Consider the following 18,122-nt stretch of genomic DNA (forward strand, 5'->3'; position numbering starts at 1 on the left):
AGATTCCCTGTTATATCTGTCTAAGACTCACTCTTGACGCTTGTCTCGGTCACGTGATACATTTATCCGTCCCACCCTAAAGGCCGGTCCGTGAAAATATTTCCTGACATTAAACCGGTCAGTGGCCCAAAAAAGGTTGGGGACTGCCTTTAATGTCTTTAGAGGCCGAGGACTGGCTGTCCTCACTTTCTACACAACACACAACTTGACCAATGTGTTTGCGCTGAATTTACTGCTAACACCACCTCTGATGCTCCCAAGTATTTTTTCTTTTTTCACCATATATTTGTGCCACACACGAGCATTTCTCCAGAGAAGGGGAAAGGGAGTGAGGAGGCAAATACTTGGAAGAAACTAGTGAAAGCTTTTCAAGAATATGTCCCTGTTGTACTTTAGGCATACCTACGTGACTGTCAGTTCCTGAAGGCCAGAACCTGTGTGCTTTCTAATGACAGGCAGGTATGTTGCTTAGAAAACCGTTGAGGAGTCTGATTTAATTGGACATGGGGTAAATCCCTTTTCTGAACAGAGTTAATCTTCACATCCAAGCTGGGAAGAGAAGACAGAACCAGTCCTTGAACATGAAAGGCCTGCTTGGTTTGCAAGACCGGAAGAAAATCTAGGCTCTTCTTGTTCTATAGGGAGAGATACCCTGATGCCTTTCTCTAGCTACAGCTCAGCCCGTCACGGGAGGAAGGGCAAGAAAAGACAAACCTGGTTACAAGCCTTATTATCCCTAGCATCCTCTTGCCAGAATCCAAGATGTGGCAGGATGAAGATTTGGCCTCCTTCATTCAAAATCTGAAGCCATTAAGTGACCAAATATAGGCATTTCTGATCCTTAAACCAGCAGACAAGGCATCACTTCTTTCTCAAAGCTTTATCTTCAATAAACACCCTAAATCCTTACCAATTTAGAGCAAATAATAATAAAATAACAACTACAATTTATTGAGCACCTATTCTATTGTGTGCCAGGCATTGTGCTAGGCACTTTTCGTACAATATCTAATTTAAATCCTCACAACAACCCTGTGAGGTAGGTATTATTATTGTCATTTTATGTATGAGGGAACTGAGGCTCAGAGAGATTAAAAAAGTCTCCAATCACACAAGCAAAAAGCAGTAGAGGTGGGATTCAAACCCAGAATGATGTGGCTTCAAATTCCATGCTTCTGTGATCTAGAGTAGAGGCAGAGGGCCTAATTCAAGAAAGACTGTTGGAGTGGAATGGATATGAACTGCTGAATAGTAAGATATGGGAAGGGATTTAAGCCCATAATGTTTCCAGCTGGTGAGCCTATATAGATTGTGAAGATAACTAGGATTGGAAATCAGGAGGTGGGGGCCCATATGTACATGTCCATGGAGATGTCCAGTGGATGATGAAAACACAGATCCAAAGATTGGTAGAAAGTTGGGGATAGAGATATATGAGAATCACCAGCATATCAAAGGCAATTAGGGACATCCAGATGGATGACACCATTTGGGGAGTAAATAGGAAAGAGAAGTGGACTGACTGAAGCTAGAACACAGAGAGCACCAATGCTGAAAGCATGAGCAATAGTGGAAGAATTCTCAAGAGAGTTGGACATGGCAGAGACAGAGAAGAAAAAATTATAGGAGGGAGCCCTGTACTGGTGGCTAGTGGAAGCCATGGCCTGGGTTGGGAGCAAACCAAAGCTGCCTGAAGGAAGGCAAGACTGAGTCAAACTTCGAACATAGCCTTCTCTGACCAAAACTCTAGGAAGTGTTTGTTAAATGAATGACTGCGAGAATGCCCTTACCTGACAAATATATGGTGTCAGAAAATGATTTGACTTTGGGTAATGGGCACACAACACAATCAACAGTTCAAATGCTAGACATCCACCTGAAACCTGTGTACTCCTATTTATCAATGTCACCTCCTCAAATTTAATTAAAAAAATATACTTAAAAAATGCCCCTACTCTGGTTTGCCCCAAAGCCTGCAATTTAGTACTTCGTCTCACTACTGACACCCCAGTTCTGAAAATACGGGAGCCTAAATGAGCCAAGAGAATTTATAGATGAGGTTTAAAGAGAAAGTCATTATTTGTTTAAGCTAGAAAATAAGGTTAAAAATAAAAACCTGGCCCTCTCTCTATAAGTTTCAGAAGTCCCCCTGCCCAACCCTACTCTGGGGTATCAAGGTATTGAGATAAACAGGAAGGAGTGTGCCAGTCAGTTGTTTGGGGAGTCCTCTGCTGAGCCCAGCTTATGGGCTTGATCTAGGTAGGAAGATGATGGGGACATGTAGGGGAGGCTTGAGAGCTATGAGGAAGGGAAGAAGGGTAGATGTGAGTCAGGGGACCAGCCCCATAACCTGGGAGAAGACTGGGAGAGAGGGGCCAGCCCTCTGGGCAGGGACCAGCCCTGAGGCTTAAGTGGACTTGCTTAGGAACCTGTGTATCTGTGTATGAAAGAGAAAGAGAGAGAGAGCACGCATACTCTCTGGAAAGGTGAACAGAGTGTCATATATATATATATATATATATATATATATATATATATATATATGGGCAAGAGGCTCAAGCCCTCACCAGAAGCCTAGTGACTCAACATGTGTGGGGCTGAATGTCCTCGGGAAGCCCCGAGGGGCTGCTGAAGCAGGGCTCCTGGTCTCCTCGGAGGCTGGGCCTCCCCTCGCTGGGGGCTCACAGAAAGTCAAACAGCCCGAAATTCTTGGCTGCTCCAGGCCCAGGAAAGATTGGGGAGGAAAAGAAAGAAAAGAAATGTTTCAGGCCCAGAGGTGAGATGAGCCTGCCGGTTAGTCGAGTTAGGGGTCTGACGGAACCAGCACATAATTGCAGGCAAAGGGTGGTGGTGAGGTAGAGCAGGAATGCTCCCTGGAAGCCACTAGCCGGTCAGGCAACTAAGGCCCTCGCTGGACTTCTGGTCAAGGGCCCAGTGCAGGCGGGAACAGCATGGATGGTTACTAAAGGTGACCACAGCTCTAGGGTGCAAGCAGCAGGCAAAGGACAGTTAGGCAGCAGGCAAGGGACACTGAAAAGGAGCAGATGAAGCAAGTATTTTTTTGGTGTCAGTACTGTGGATGAAAAGTCAAGAGGTTGGCATACATGCTTGAGGGGATGAGGTTCAGTGGGCTGGTGTAGCTGAATGAACAGTGAGAACTGAGGCGGGGGAAAAGGGCTGCGCAGGCCCTCGAGGGCACGCTGGGGGCAATTCCTGAAGTGTATGCACAGGTGAAAGGAGTAAGGACCAGCGCCAGCAAGTTGGGTCCCAGGACATGAAGGATCTTGGGAAGTCCTGTGCAGTGGTTAGTGGGCAGCGGGACAAGCTGGAGCTCATGGCAGGTTAGGGGCGTAAGAGCGATGGGTGGGCACACCCCACCCTCGCTGAGCCCAGCGAGCAGTTAGTGCGCCTGGATTTAGTTCCATTTATTTCCCTTTCAGGTACCAAAGTAAAAAAGACTGGACGGATGGAGAGAGGGACGCAGCCAGCCAGGTTAAGGGTGGGATGGAAGTTGGGAAGGGACCCTGCTCACATCACATCCACAAAGAACTCACTGGGGTTTCCCATGGCCATGCGGAAGGACTGTCTGCTGGCGGTCAGTTCGGGGGGCACTGAGGCCAGGTCACGGCCTGGAGGGGCTCCCGGGGGTCCCATGGCTGTGGGTGGTGGGGGCATCATCAACATGGGGGGGCCGTAGAGAGGGGGCACACCAGGGGGGCCGTAGCTTGGGTGCGTGTGGTGACTGCGCAGGCTGCTGGCCAGGGAGTGGTGGCTGCGGTGGCTATGCTCGCTGGCGGCAGGCCCAGAGCGCTCACTGGGCGCCCGCTCCCGCGGCCCCCGCAGGCTGCTGCGGGTTGTGTGGTCTGACTCGCTGCCACTGCCGCCTGACTTTGAGTCCCCAGCCTTCGGGTCCTTCTCCTTCCGCCGGTCGCTGCCGCTTCGGTTGGAGCCACTGCTCCGGCTGCCTATAAGGGACAGGCAGGGAGGGCGTGGGGGACGCTCAAGAGCTTGTGGAGGAGGCTTGGGGCTGGTCTGTGGTCCCCCCTTCCACCTTACCTTCACTGTGCTGACTGCTGGCACTGCCCCCTCCGTAGCTGTACCCCAGCTCCGGGAAGCCTGGATGTGGGTTGTACGGGTGCGGGGGTGGCGGATACTGGTAAGGGAAAGCCATGGGCCAAGGGGCAGCCCCCGGGTGTGGCAGAGGGGCCAGTGTGTCCTGGTCAGAGGCACCGCTGGAGCCATCGTGATCATGGAGGGACAGGTTGGCCATATCTGTGGAGGGCAGGACAGGGCTGAATGTTGGGACTCTCCCATACCCTAGCACCTCTGTATCAGGACAGAAATGTCCCCAGCCTAGGTTGGGTGGGTGCATTTGAGATGACAGCAACAGCAGAGGTAGTTTCCGCCAGAATGGGAAGAGGCATAGGCCAGAGAGCTCTCACTCCTTCTTCAGATTCCTCTGCCATCCAGCAGAGAGGGTAGAGAGGGTAACCCTGCAGACAGCCTGAGGGAAAACCCTTCTTAGGGAGGCCCTGCGTCACCAGCCTCAATGCCAACTCCTGGCACTCAGTTCCTAGTCCCCTGGAGAGCTCCTACCAAGCCTTTTAGCAGTTTTTTCTCCTTCCTGCATGGACTGGGGGTGGGGAGCAAAACTGTTCGGCAATTTTCTCCTTGTTCGCTTAGAGAGTAGAAGGTAGGGGGGTGTGAGAGGCTGAAATATCAGACCACCACTAGCATACCTGCAATTCATTAGATATAATACGAAGCACTTCATCTCATTCAAATGTTACCACAACCCTATGAAGGTGTTAGGCACCTTTTTCCAAGATGAGGTAAGCGCAGTCCAGAGAGGTTAAATGACCAGCCTGAGGTCAACCTAAATTGTAGCCAGAACAAGAAGCTAAAAGTTGCTTACGTTTTTACATTTCCAGATGAGGTTGTTAGTAAGGAGTAGGTAGCAGTTTGGGGAAATTTTGGTGAAATTTTGCCCTCCCCTCTAACCTAACACTAAAAAATGACGATTATAAGCCACAATGAACATAGGGCCTTTCAGAGCCTCTCCATTTAGAAGGCCACTGGCCTGAATCCATTTTCCAGTGCTGCTGAGGAGAGTGGGAGTGGGGTGGGAAGGGCCCTGAAAGAGACCAGCTTAGGTGCCTCCTCTGTGCTCCACCCCATTACCAGCCAGGCCTGGTTCTTCACAGCACTTGTCTCACTGTATTAACATCACTTCTTCATGACTCTGACTCCCCCAGTAAACTGTCTTCCCATTAAGGGCAAAGATGCCCCCAGCAATGTTGTAACCACCTGAACGGGAGTGTAAGGGGCCACCAGGACTAATGATCTGCCTTGGACACCCCTTGCTCACACCATATCTATACCAGGTCCCAGAGCTCTGTGAGAGCTGTAACTGTCCTAGAGGTCAACTGGCAAATACAGACTGAGCCCTTTGCTCTAAGCTCTTCAGTAAGCAAGCCAGCTTAATGTTCCAAGGGAGAAGAGATGAGGAGAGGGGACTCTGTGGGGGCAGCAGCAGTCAGTGAAGGTTGCCAGCCAAGTCATAAACTTGTCAAGGCCAGCAGCTAGCATGGAGGGTGCTGGGGTTGGTAGTGGAAAGCAGAGGCCTGCCTTGGCTCATGCTCAAAGAGCTGGTGACTATTTCAGCCTGCTGGGTGTTGTCCCAAGGGGAGTAACTGTGTGTTCCTGGGGTTACCCGGGTCCTCAGCTCTTCCCTTTAAGCCCGCTGCATCCCCAGCTTAGGAGACCTCAGCCAGTGAGAAGGAAAAGGCCTGTTCTGTCAGCATCCCCCTGAGCGGGGCTCTGGTGGCCTTGGTCCATGAGCAGAAGATGCAGGAAGCCCCAGGGATGGAACAGTGTCTCTTGAGCAAAAGCTTTAGCTACTCTGAAAAGCTTTTATGTGTCCCTAGAAATTAGGGGCCAGGGCTGACTTGTGCTAAGGATGACAATAACCACATTTGATTGAGTCTAAGAAGCTACTGATTGTAAGATGCACTTCAAACAAAAAAAATAAAAACAAAAACAAAGACAAACAACTGGAAAAAAAATAGATGCACTCTCAATTTCAGATATACTGAAATGCAAAACAAGTATTCATCTTAGAATCAATTAAATATACAAATAATGGACAACTTTTTTAGGACACGTATTGTGGGCCAAACATGGTACTAAAAGCATTGTATACATTACGTTGTCCTCAAAAAAGCTCTATGAGGTAGATTCTATTACCTCCACGTTACAGACCAATAAATTGAGGCATCAAGAGGCTGTATCAAAAAAAAAAAAAAAAAAAAAAAGAGGCTGTGTCACTGTCACTCCTGTTCACACAATAAGGGTGGAGCTAGGGTTGGAACTCAGAACTGTCTAACTCCAAAACCCTGTGAATCTATCACTGCTCCATGGGGCCAGACTGGAGCTGCAGAGGGCCAGGGACCCGTCCTCTGGTAGGACCTGTGCTCTGTGCTCTCCAGAAACAGTCTGTCTAGTCCCTAGAACCTAATCTGATGCATTTTAAGAGTTAGTTTTTGGACTCTGGCCCGCACCAATGGGCTGAGAGAAGGTCCCTCAGGCCAAGGTGGTGGCTGCCGGGGTGGGGTTTCAGTGCCCAGCCCTGAGCAATGCTGTCCTGTTCTGAAGACTCCCCTTCCCAAGGGTTGTCCTTAGTTTCAGAAGGAGAAGGGGTTGGGGTGGTTCCATGCAGACCTCTCTTGCTCAATAACACTCATTGGCTGTGCACTCTTTCAGGATCAACTCCAACTCCTGGTACAGCTTACAGAGTTCTCTACAACTTGGACCTGTGAAACCTGCTTGATGTTGGGGTGGTGAGTAGTGGCCAAGAATAGGAGCCCTGGCCTTGCTAAGACAATGTTTCTGCAACACTACACACCCAGTTAACCCCAGATGGTGGGAAAAACAAGGGCTCTGGAGCCAGAAATGCGTGGACCCATGGCCTAGCTCCTCTACTTCTAGCTGTGAGACCTGGGGTGGGCTCTTTAACCTCCACATGTCTCAGTTTCCTTCTCTGAAAACAGGGGTAGTAATCCATCTCCCTTAGGGTGGGGAAGAGGCTGTGAGGACTGAGTGATAGAGTGAGATGATGCTTTAGTAACAATCAGCATGGTGCCAGGCACAGAACAGGCACTTAGAAAACACCAGCCCCTCCAGGGAGATGCAAGGCAGGTGAAGAGGCTGACCTGGACTCTGCTTCCACCGCAAAACTCTCAGGTCTTGACCTGGGACCCCAGCTCTGCTGCCCCCTCCTTTGGGTTCCCTGGAGTCTGCTGCCACATCCCTGGACACTACCCCACTCCCAGCCAGGAGACAGAGCAAAAAGGTGGGGGGAGGGGCACGTACTGCCGCAGAGGTCACCGAAAATGTAGTAGCACTGCTCGGAGAAGGTGATCTTGTTGACAGTGTGGCGGATGAAGCCGGCTTTCAGCAGGTTGCTGGCGTACTTGCGGGCCTCTCGCCGGTCGGTGAAGCCTTCCACATTGTGGTACAGCCAGTCCACCACATCTGAGCCTGGGGGCAAGGCCGCCATTTGACTGGGAAGCCCACCTGAGTTGGGTTCATCTGGCCTCACAAAAGCCATGAGGCTGGGCCTGGTTCCCGTTTACAGGAAGCCTGTTCTGCTTCCTCAGTACCCACCCTATCATTCATCCCACCATGAGGCCTTCTCACCAATGAAAGCATTTGGGATAGTGATCTTGAGCCACATGCGGTCTCGGACCTCCAGCCCGGATTCAGGGGAGGCCATGGCTTTCACAATGGCAGCCATGTCACTGTGGATGGACAGGTGGAACTCGTCTAGGCCTGGGGGTGGGAGGGAAAAGCATGAGGCAGAAAGGGGATGTGGAGTTAGGCAGACAGAAGGTTGCACTCCAGCTCTACCACCTAATAAATATGAACCAGTTTTGGGCACATTACTGATTTCTTGGACACTCAGTTTCCCCTTCTATAAAAATGGGGACTTTAATTTTTCTAATAACAGTATTTTTAAAACATGTATTGATTGATTTGAGAGAGAGAGGAATGGGGAGGGAGAGGGGGGGGGAGAGAGAGAGAGAGAGAGAGAGAGAGACTGACAGAAACATTGATCTGTTCTTGTATGTGCCCTGAGTGGGGATTCAACCTGTTACCTTTGCATATTGGAATGACACTCTAGAAGTAACCAATGAACGCACAACTAAATGGAACAACAAATAAATGCTTTCCTCTTTCTCTTTCTCCCTTCCTTGCTTTGTCTCTTTAAAATCAATCAATAAAAAATAAAAATAAAAGAATAGGAACTTTAACAATCTATTTTACAAGGACGTTTAAAGAGAATTAAATAATGCAAATGAAGGTGTTTAGTACAGTGCAGTGTGTGTGCAATGATAATAATGTCAGTCATTATTGTGTTTACCTTATGCCACACACTGTGATCAATGTCTCATTTATATCCTCTCATTAGCCCCCCCCCCCCAAGAACCTGGTAAAGTATACATAATTAGTCCCATTTTACAAGAGGAAACTGAGATTCACTGGGTGCTCAATACTGGGTTAGAAGCTGACACTGTTTAGTGAGGGTCGGGTGTCCACTGTGGGAAGCTGCAGTGAGAGATAGCTGGAATGAGCCGAGTTCCCTCTCTAGCCCCCTCTGACTTTCAAACAAGAGTCTGCGTGGGCCTTCGTCAGTTCCTCTCACCTGGCCCTGTCTGCTGGGCCCAGGGGACAGGGTTGGACACTCACGCTCTGTGTCGGGGATGGAGCTGGTGATGGAGGAGCTGGTGGAGGTGATGGTGCTCAGGGAGGGGCTCATGCCGTAGGCAGGGAAGGTGCCAGTCATGGCAGCAGTGTGGGAGACCCAGGCTGCAGGGTCAATGGGCCGGATGGGCTCACCTGTAGGGAGGATGAGGAGTTAGGGGCTGCTCAGCCTACCCAGTGCCAGGCCCAAGAGGGTAGGTGTGAGGGTTCAGGGCAACACAGAAGGTAGGAAAGACAGGGTTCACATATGCTAGGCATTAGTTTAGGGCCGATCTCCCATCCACTTACTCCGGGGCAGCGTGAAACAACCACGTGGACTTGGGTCCCAGCACTTGGCTACAGTCAGAGTGATGGGCCTGAAAGCAAGGGTGTCCCTAGTGAGGGCAGGATGTGTGGAAGCCAGACTAAGCCTGATAGTCAGAAGTGCTTTTCCCCCTCCTCTGCAATGCCACATCCATCCATACCCTGGTTTGTGCACAATCTCCCGCAGTACCCGGACTGCGTCATCATTACTCATGTTCTCAAAGTTGATCTCGTTTACCTGGGAAAGAGGACCAGGAGTGGGATAAGCAGCTGCACTGGGGAGGGAGTTAGGGAAGCTTGGTGGGTCGGGTGGTCTTCTCCACCAAGAAGGGTCCTCTGAATAGAGTATAGAGGGTAGGAAGGAGAGAGTACAGAGGGTACATCTCCCCAACTCCCTATCCACACCACCAGCCATGGTGGACAATGGTACCTGTAACAGCATATCTCCTGGCTCGATGCGTCCATCAGCAGCTACGGCCCCACCCTTCATGATAGAGCCAATGTAGATGCCTCCGTCACCGCGCTCGTTGCTTTGGCCCACAATGGAGATGCCCAAGAAGTTATACTTTTCTACAGGGAGTAATAAGACCTTGAGAGAGGAGAAAGGAACCTACCCAAATTCTGAGCCCCTTAATAGAAAGAGTGGAAAAGGATAAGAACTAACATTTACTGAACTGGAATCAGGCACTGTGTTCAGTATACTCAAATAGGCTTTCATTTAATCCTTGCTGGCTGTGAGGCAAGGACACTCTGTCCCATTTACAGAATAGGCAACTGAGGTTCAGAGAATTTAAGTGGTTTTTCTAAGCCATTAAATGGTAAAACCAGCACTCAAACTCAGATTTAAATTCCGAAGATGGCACTCTTTTTACTATATCCAGCTTTCTCCTAAAGAGAGTACCTAGGGCAGACATCAGAGGGCAAGAATGCAACAGCTGAAAAACTGGAAGAGGGAAGGAATCTGAAATCACTTCCTCCAGGAAGCCTTCCCTGATGCCTTTCTCTGTTTCCACTATTCTCTGGACTTCTCTCTGTCAGAGCCCTGATCACGAGATACTGAAATAATCAGTTTATGAAAGAGAGCCCCTTGAGGACAGGGAACATATCTTGTGCCTCCTTGAACTCCTTAAGTCTGCCCAATGTCTGGCACATAGTAGGCACTCAACAGTGTTGTTTCAACAGACTCACCCATGTTGAGAGTGACTGTGATGATGTTGAGTGACATGGTGGAGTCCGTTATGCTGCTGAAGGACGAGGACTGGAACAGACAGAGACTCTAAGCAGCAAGCAGGCGGGGTGGCAGGAACTCACTGCTCCCACCTAACTCCTCCTCAAAGTGAGCTCTCATACCACCTTCCCTCTGAAGTTCTAAACACTGACCCAAGGGGGATCTAATGAAGCACAGCTCTGACCCTGCCTCGCCCACCCCTAGTATCCCAGGCCCCATACCCGCTCAATCCGGGAAACCTTCTGCTTCCGCCGCCGCCGCTTGTGTCTTCTCATCAGGCGTGAGGCACTGCTCTGTTCGGTGGAGCTGCTGAACCTGTGGGGCCCACAGTCGTTCCCCACCAGGCTGGCCTAGCTCTGCCCCGTAAGAGGCACTGCAGGGCCCAGACCCAGCAAAGGCCCACATCCCTCCCAGGGGCCCCATCTCCTCAGGGGTCACCTGCTCCACAGTACTCATGAAACCAAAGCCCCACCTGCTGGTGGAGTCATCCTCCTCTGAATCAAAGAAGCTGGTGGTCTCCAACTCGCTGCTCATGAGGGTAGATGAGCTGTCATAACCCCCTGGCTCTCGCCGCCGCTCCCCCTTTGCAGTTCCATTTAGCCGGGTTGCTGCGGAGGATGGAGGCAGCTGGGTTCATGGTGCCCAGTGCAGGAGGAAGGGAGGAGAGAGGTGCAAGCCAGGGGCTGCACTGGGATCAGTCACAGCTGGAGCTCAGAAAGTTAGGCAAAGAGGTGGGCAGCTGAGTGGAAGCTATGGGGAGGGCAGAGGGTGGGGAAGGCATCTGTTCAAGGAAGACACACCATGCTCTGGGCCGTCCCTCCGGCGTGGCCGCTCGCGCTGGGCAGACACCAAGGAGTCTGTCTCTGTGTCATTGTCCAGGTTTTCCTGGCTTCCCCCACCAGCATGAGGGCTGCAGGGAAGAAAGGACTTGGTGGGGGAGGGGGCAGGCTGGGGGCTCCCTCCCCCAGCCCTGGGCTGAGCTGACATAGCCCTCCCCCATAGGCCCTGTCCACCCTCAGGTCACACTCACTGGAAGGAGGGGGGCCGGGAGTCCCCAATGCCTCCTGTGCGCTCCATGGGCGGTGGCAGCTCGGATGGGTTATCAGCACAGAAGGGAGCTGGCTCAGGGTGTGAGCCCTCAGCTGACACCAGCTGATGAGGAGAAAACAAGTAGTATGCACAGGGGTAACAGGGAGCAGTAGGATCGCTGGCTTTTGGCAGGGCATGAAGATTTAGGGAGAATAAAGCAGTGGACATGGAGGGAGAAGAGAGGATTATAGGAAAGCTGCTGACATGAGGAGCAGACCCACTGACAGGCTGATAAAGTAGCAGGGAGGCATGGGTTGGTGGAGTGGGAAGAGGGACAGAGAACAAGGTCCAAAGCAGAGTTCAGCAGGTGACACAAGGGAAAGTGCCTCAAAGGGCATAGGAGACAATTTTGTCTTCACTGTATATTTCTTTTTTCTTCTTCTTCATTTCCAAGTGAGGAGGGGAGACAGACTCCTGCATGTGCCCTGACCAGGATCCACCCAGCAACCCCTGTCTGGGGCTGATGCTCTGTCCATCTGGGGTCATGCTCCCAACTGAGCTATTTTTAGCACCTGAGGTGGAGGCTCCATGGAGCCATCTTCAGCAACTGGGGCCAATGCACTCAAACCAATTGAGCCATGGCTGAAGGAGAGGAAAAGAAGAAGAGAGAGAGAGAGAGAGAAGGAGAGAGAGAGAACGAGAACGGGAGGGGTAGGGGTGGAGAAGCAGACGGTCACTTCTACTGTGTGTCATGACTGAGAATCGAATCCAGGACATCCACATGCCAGGCCAACACTCTACCACTGAGCCAACCGAACAGAGCCCAGCATGTTTCTGTATCTGCCTTTCCCCTTAACACTACTCCCCCACTTTTCACGAAGGCAGTAGCATCTGGGATAGAAACTGTTTAGTTAGAAACTCAAGGAGGAGTCAGATATTGAGGCATAAAACTACCAGCTATAACCTTAGCGATGCCTTTCCTCTGTCTAGCCCTCAGCAGGAACATGGGCAGAGGAAATGTTGAGGAAGGATCCTTACCCAGGACACCACTCGGCCATTGAAGCAGGGCAGCTTGGCATTGTCATCTGAGATCTCCTCCTTCACCACTCTGCAGGGAAAGAAGGGGTGTCAGTGAGCTTCCTCGGGTAGAAATGGAGGTGTCCTCGCAATTGCAACTCTCAGTGGCTCCTCCACCCTAAACTAGAAATCAAACCACCAGCATGAGCCTGTTCAAATGGGAGTATGGGTGCCTGGGGTGTCCTCTCAGTCATCAGGTTACTGCAAATTACACCTGACAAATTGCTGTCCCCCACTCCCTAGAATCTCAAGAGTGCTTCACCTATCTCCAATAAGGCTCTCATGGCCTGGACTTTTTCTTTCCCTCTGACTCTATACTAGGGAAAAAGCACATCCTGATTACTGTCCTTCCATTCTCACTTGGGAATCTTGGGGTGTGTGGACAAGGAATTTAAGGAAATTAGGAAAGAAACGGGGAGAAGGCATTCCGCTGCCATTATTACTATTGTTATTATTTTAAAGATTTTACTTATTGATTTTACAGAGAGACAAGAGAAGGCAGGGGGTGGAGTAAAAAGTATCAACTCATAGTAGTTGCTTCTCGGGTATGTGCCTTAATTAGGCAAGCCTAGGGTTTTGAACTGGTGACCTCAGCATTCCAGGTCGACACTGTATCTACTGCGCCATCACAGGCAAGGCCTCCACTGCCATTATGATAATAGTAACAAGTACTCTCATTTGTTGAGCATGTATTGTGGGCCAAGCACTAAACAAACACTTTACTTGTATCATTTCATTTAATATAGCAATGCTGTAAAATAGATACAGATGAGGAAACTAAGGCTCAGAAATTCCCTTACAATCACACCACTAATAAGCAAAGCACTAGAGCCTGACCTGTGGTGGCACAGTGGATAAGTATCAACCTGGAACGCTGAGAACCCAGGTTCGAAACCCTGAGGTCACTGGCTTGAGTTCACATTCTTTCCTGGACAGTGACAGAGATGATTTGGGTCTGTGTGGAGGGTGGAGTGATGGAGACAGTGATATGGGGTTTAGGGGGTGGGATGTGGTCACAGGCATGCAGTGAGACAAGAAGTCAGACCATGATTACAGTTTGGGGCCAGTGAAAAAAACTGGAAACGCTTGAGTTTCTCAGACTGCATCAAACACACAGGAGAACAGAGCTGGAAAGACTTGATTGGGGGCAAAAAGACACATGCCTGGAATTGTGAGCAGAGAGGGAAGAGAGCAAGGAAGGAGGCTGTGCAGCTCAGCTCTCTCTGTTCTTGAAGAGCTCCTGCCCGGAGCTGGGAATGTGCTTGGCTCCTTGTGATGCTCACATTCTTGGACTCACAGCCAAGTTCGAAGGCCGAGCCTACCCTCCTCCCCCCATCCAGCTCTGGCTCTTCCACCCCACAGCAACCCCAAGAAAGCAGCTCAAATCATCCTGCTCAGGGCCATCATGGCAGAAAGCCTGGAGACAAAACAAGCTGAAAAGAAGGGACAAAGAGAGAGGTAGCTATAAGCCAGTCTGGTCACTGAGTACCCTGAGCTTGCAGCCCCCTATGGGAACTGCGGCTCAAAAGAAAAGGGGGTATGTGGGCCACATGGCAGGGACTCCGTGACCTGCTTCAGAGAGGATCCCCCAGTGGTGGGAAACTGCTGCTGAGTCTCCCCACCCCCCTCCCTCAGCAGGCCTCACCACACAGCTCCAGCTACAGATGTTTCCTCTCTTTCTGGGGGTCACTGACAGGTCGCCAAGGCTCTGCTGACTCACAAGGATCAGCTGATCTTCAGCAGCCTTGGGGGACATCAAACAGCCCCTCACACACACACATAGTGGAGCGAAATGGCTCATGGTTCCATTGCACGCGCACATGCGCATGCACACACACACTCTGAGTGGAGTCCCACAAATCTGGGCTCAAATTCCAATTCTGCTACTTACTAGCCCTCCCATCTTAAAGAAGTTTCCTAACTTCTCCAAGCCTTTGTCACATCCTGGTAAATGGGATTCGTAAATGTATAGTCCAGGCATACAATAAAGCTAGTTTCTAAGTTTGTCAATTTCTAGCAGGATCCATACTCTTTCTAACTAGGTATAAGTTTGTAAGGGTAGGGACCAAACAAACCTGCTCATTATTCATTGTACATGCAATTAAAAAGCCTTTGTTGAGAGCCCAGTGAGATTTAAGTCCTGTGCTTGCCATTGTAGGAGTCTTAAGAAGCCGTAGACCTGGAGCCTGCCTTGTTCAGAGGGGTTATGGTCCAGTGGACAGCTCACATGTGGGAAGTGGAAAGAGCAGTACGACCAGCAGAGGTGTTGTTCACTAGACAGACATATGCTGAGTGTTACTTAGGTGTCAGGTCCTGGCTAGAAGCAAAGCAGGAGTACAGATAAATAGGATAAGTACCATAACTTTTAAGAGCTCAGTCCAGGCCTGACCTGTGGTGGCACAGTGGATAAAGTGTTGACCTGGAACGCTGAGGTCACTGGTTTGAAACCCAGGGCTTGCTTGCCTGGTTAAGGCACATATGGGAGTTGATGCTTCCTGCTCCTTCCTCTTCATCTCTCTTTCTCTCTCTCTCAGTGTCTCTCACCTCTCTAAAAGGAATAAATAAAATCTAAAAGCCCAATCCAGAGGACAGGAGAAGTGGATATGGAGAAGCCAGGGAAAGAAGTATGCCCAGAGGCAGGACCTGGAGCAGGGAGCAACATAATGAGTGATCCCACTTCCCATACTGCCCCCTCCCACAGCTCAGGACTACTCTAACAATGGGTACCTCATTCTTCTACCCACTATCTCCTCAGTGCTGAAAATGTTTACTCTTCCTCCATTTTCCAAATTATTTAAGAGGTTTGGGCCTACCCTAAGCTTGACAAATACTTCTGGAGACCAGATGGGCATTGGGGAGTCCTCGGGCCACACTACCAGTACCTTGGAGGGTGAGCCTGGAGAGAAGGGAGACAGCATCCTTCCTCCTCTAACCCACCCTCCCCTCTCATGGGGCTAGGATAAGTGGCAGTCCTATCACCTCTACAGTTTGCCAAGGCTCAGCATCTCCCTCAAAGGACACATCTGTAAAATAGTGACAATAATAATATAGTATACACGGTATACTATAAGCACCATAAAGAGTTTGTTAAATAAATGTATCCGTATACACACACATATTCATCAGCTATTAGTCTTATGTTATAACCCTACGAAGTCTGCTCATTAATCCTTCTGGGATAAAAACAAAATCAATCTCCTCCACTTTATTTTTAGCATTGTTCTCAACCCTGTTAAAATGGCCTACTCTGACATTTTGCAAAAGATGGTTCAAGTACCAGTGATGCATACAAGACGTGTTTAGGTGTTACCTGAATGAACACTGCTCAATTCAACAGTTAATATTTATTTTTAATATGTCTTAGAAACAAATATAAATAGAAGATCAGATGGGTAATTTCATATTATTGACTTGGTCAAGCTAAGAAAGAATGAGTGGACTGACAGTGAATTTAAAAAACAACATTGCCCTGGTGGGATAGCTTGGCTGATTAGAGCGCTGCTCGATACACAAAGGTTGCAGGTTGGACCCCTGGTCAGGAGACATACAAAAACAGATCAGTGCTTCTTTCTCTCTCTTTCTCTTTCCCTTCCACTCTCTAAAATCAATAAACAAATTTTAAAAAATAAAAAGGGAAAGAACAACATTAATGGTGTAATGTGGATGGTCCTATGACTACAGTTAGTCCTAACAGCAACCTGGGGAGAGTGGGCTCTGGCCCCAGGGTAGCCCCATGCACTGGACTCCAGTGATTTGCCCCTATGCCATACCCTGAGGCAGTGTCTGCAGCCTCCTTAACTCTATTCTTCTCTTACCAGGCCAAGGCATCCAACCCCTCACTCCCACCCATTGCAGATCTATTCAGCTCTCTTTAGAATCTTCCAATCAGGGGTATCTGTCTCTGTACAGAAGCCAGATAATCATTATACACCAGGAGTTCCCCACCCCAGGGTAAGTAACAGAACAACAACAGAAACAAGAATAGTTAGACAGCTCCACAGCACTTCCTACTGTAAAAGCACTTTCACACACATGAGCCTCATGGGCTCATCAAACCCTGAGTTCCAGGGGTAAAGTTGACAGCAAAACCTGCCAGGCAGGAGAGGGGAAAGGTGTTTGCTTCCCAGGACCAGGAAGGCTGGACCGTGGGAGAAAAGCAAGGCTGATGAACACTGGGGAAAAGAATGTCTTCCTTCACTCAGCTCTGGGGCCTGGGCTCCAGAGTAGTGCAGGCCTCTGCCTAGGGCTGGAGAGACCACTTTTAGGCCTGGAGGGCCTGGGAAGCCTTCCCCACAGGACTCCAGGCCCCGCGCCCAGTTAGTGCGGGGGCTTCCTCCTCCCCCAGTCCCCCAGGAGTTGGGGGTGGGTGTGAGGGGATGGCCAGGCTCTGCCTCCCAAGCCAGCTGCTTCAGAACCTTCCGGCTCCAACATTCCATCCCGTCTTAAAGGGGAAGTCATTGCTTCCAAACTCTGCTTGTTCAAAGCCCCCAGTAGATGGGTGGAGGGAGACCCCGCCAGGGAGGAAAGATGAACACCAAGAGACTCTTCCTGGCCCTTCAATCCAGGCTCTGTGGCCCTTTCCAAGGCCACCATTTGGAAGGAAAAGGCCCCAATTCTGAGCGGGTATCAGCACCTAGGCTAGTGGGGACTCCTTAGGGTTCAGGTGCTCTGCTCCCTTGACAACACCTCACACATCCCACAAGGAAAAGGGGAACAGCTAAATAAACACCAGGGCTGCAGGCCTTGGCTTGCCTGAGCACCCCTAGCTTCCCCTCCCCTCAGTTCCAAGTCCCACAGCTCGGCCCTGAGATGCATGGGACTCCAAATATGGCTCGGAGTTGTGGGGCTGAAAAGATGGAGAAGGGGCAGGCCGAGTGCCAAACACTCCAACTCTGGGTTAAAAAGGTGTCTCCCTGGCAGGAAGGAGGGGGAACTTCGGCTCTGGAACTGGGTGGAGGGGGTGTGTGTCTGTCTGTGTGGGCTGCAGGTTTCTGAGAGGTCGGGGGCTTCCTGGGCTCCTACTCTGATTGATCTTGGGATGTTGGACGTCTCCCGAAATTAGGGGGGGGGGTCAAATCAATGTCCCCACAAGAGCGAAAGAAGAGTCCTTAGCCTGGATCTCCAGCATCTGAAAAAACCAAGGGGGGCCCCAATGGCCGAGCCGTCCCCTTGAATCCTGAGTAGGACTAGAAGCCAGTGTAGCAAGGGGACTGCAGACTGGCCGAGTCGCCCTAGAAGCCGGAGGGGCCGGGGTCTCCCGGAGGCGAGCCGGGGGCCATCCTCACCCGAAATCGTCGTCCATAGACTTGAAGAAGAACTTATAGCTGGGTCGTTGCAGAACGCCCTTAAAGTCCGCCAAGGTGACGCGCTCGGCGGGCAGGGGCAGCTTCACCAGGTACGGAGTCTCCTGCCCGTCCAGGTGGTAGATGATCTTGGTCTCGCCCATGGCTCCGGCCTCGGGCCCGGCGGCCCGTGCGCGGCCTGCTCGGGCGGCCGGGCCGGGCCTCTCGAGCGGCGGAGGCACTCGGCGCGGCCCAGCGGCTCAGTCCAGCCCCGCGGCCAGCCGCGGCGCCAGCTCCCTTGTTCTCCAGCCGCTCCCGGGTCCCAGCGCCTCCTGCCGCCGCCGCGGCCGCTGCTTCCGCTCCCCACTCTCCCCACTCTGCTGGCGACGGCGACTCTTCCGGTGGCCGTGGCCCTCCCGGCTCTAGGCTGCGGCCGGGCC

At 50.9% G+C, this 18,122-nt stretch overlaps 1 protein-coding gene across 2 annotated transcripts; it reads right to left on the reverse strand.

Annotated features, from left to right (window-relative positions):
• Positions 1–18: 18 nt before the first annotated feature.
• On the reverse strand, positions 19–18,122 carry DVL3 (dishevelled segment polarity protein 3). Of its 2 annotated transcripts, XM_066241712.1 has the most exons (16): positions 17,686–18,121; positions 12,362–12,431; positions 11,325–11,446; positions 11,095–11,204; positions 10,767–10,902; positions 10,516–10,609; positions 10,255–10,324; positions 9,497–9,636; positions 9,228–9,304; positions 9,052–9,119; positions 8,749–8,898; positions 7,699–7,830; positions 7,372–7,539; positions 4,057–4,272; positions 3,555–3,965; positions 21–2,713 (listed from the first exon to the last, which is right to left on the reverse strand). In XM_066241712.1, exons 1-16 carry the CDS (start codon positions 17,844–17,846, stop codon positions 2,682–2,684), a joined length of 2,157 nt encoding a protein of 718 aa, XP_066097809.1. In that variant the 5' UTR covers positions 17,847–18,121; the 3' UTR covers positions 21–2,681. The 2 variants fall into 2 exon arrangements, with proteins under 2 accessions (XP_066097808.1, XP_066097809.1); XM_066241711.1 differs by having other exon boundaries at positions 19–2,713; positions 9,052–9,304; positions 17,686–18,122.

Source organism: Saccopteryx bilineata, chromosome 8, assembly GCF_036850765.1.
Source record: "Saccopteryx bilineata isolate mSacBil1 chromosome 8, mSacBil1_pri_phased_curated, whole genome shotgun sequence".
NCBI lineage: Eukaryota > Metazoa > Chordata > Mammalia > Chiroptera > Emballonuridae > Saccopteryx > Saccopteryx bilineata.

What these genes read in the sequence shown, in the direction of transcription:
- DVL3 (XM_066241711.1), bottom strand. Translation starts at nt 17,846, where the DNA reads ATGGGCGAGACCAAGATCATCTACCACCTGGACGGGCAGGAGACTCCG. An exon ending in TCTATGGACGACGATTTCGG is followed by an intron (nt 12,432 to 17,685) that starts GTGAGGATGGCC and finishes CTTTCCCTGCAG; the next exon opens with AGTGGTGAAGGAGGAGATCT. An exon ending in CAGCAGTCAGCACAGTGAAG is followed by an intron (nt 3,966 to 4,056) that starts GTAAGGTGGAAG and finishes TGTCCCTTATAG; the next exon opens with GCAGCCGGAGCAGTGGCTCC.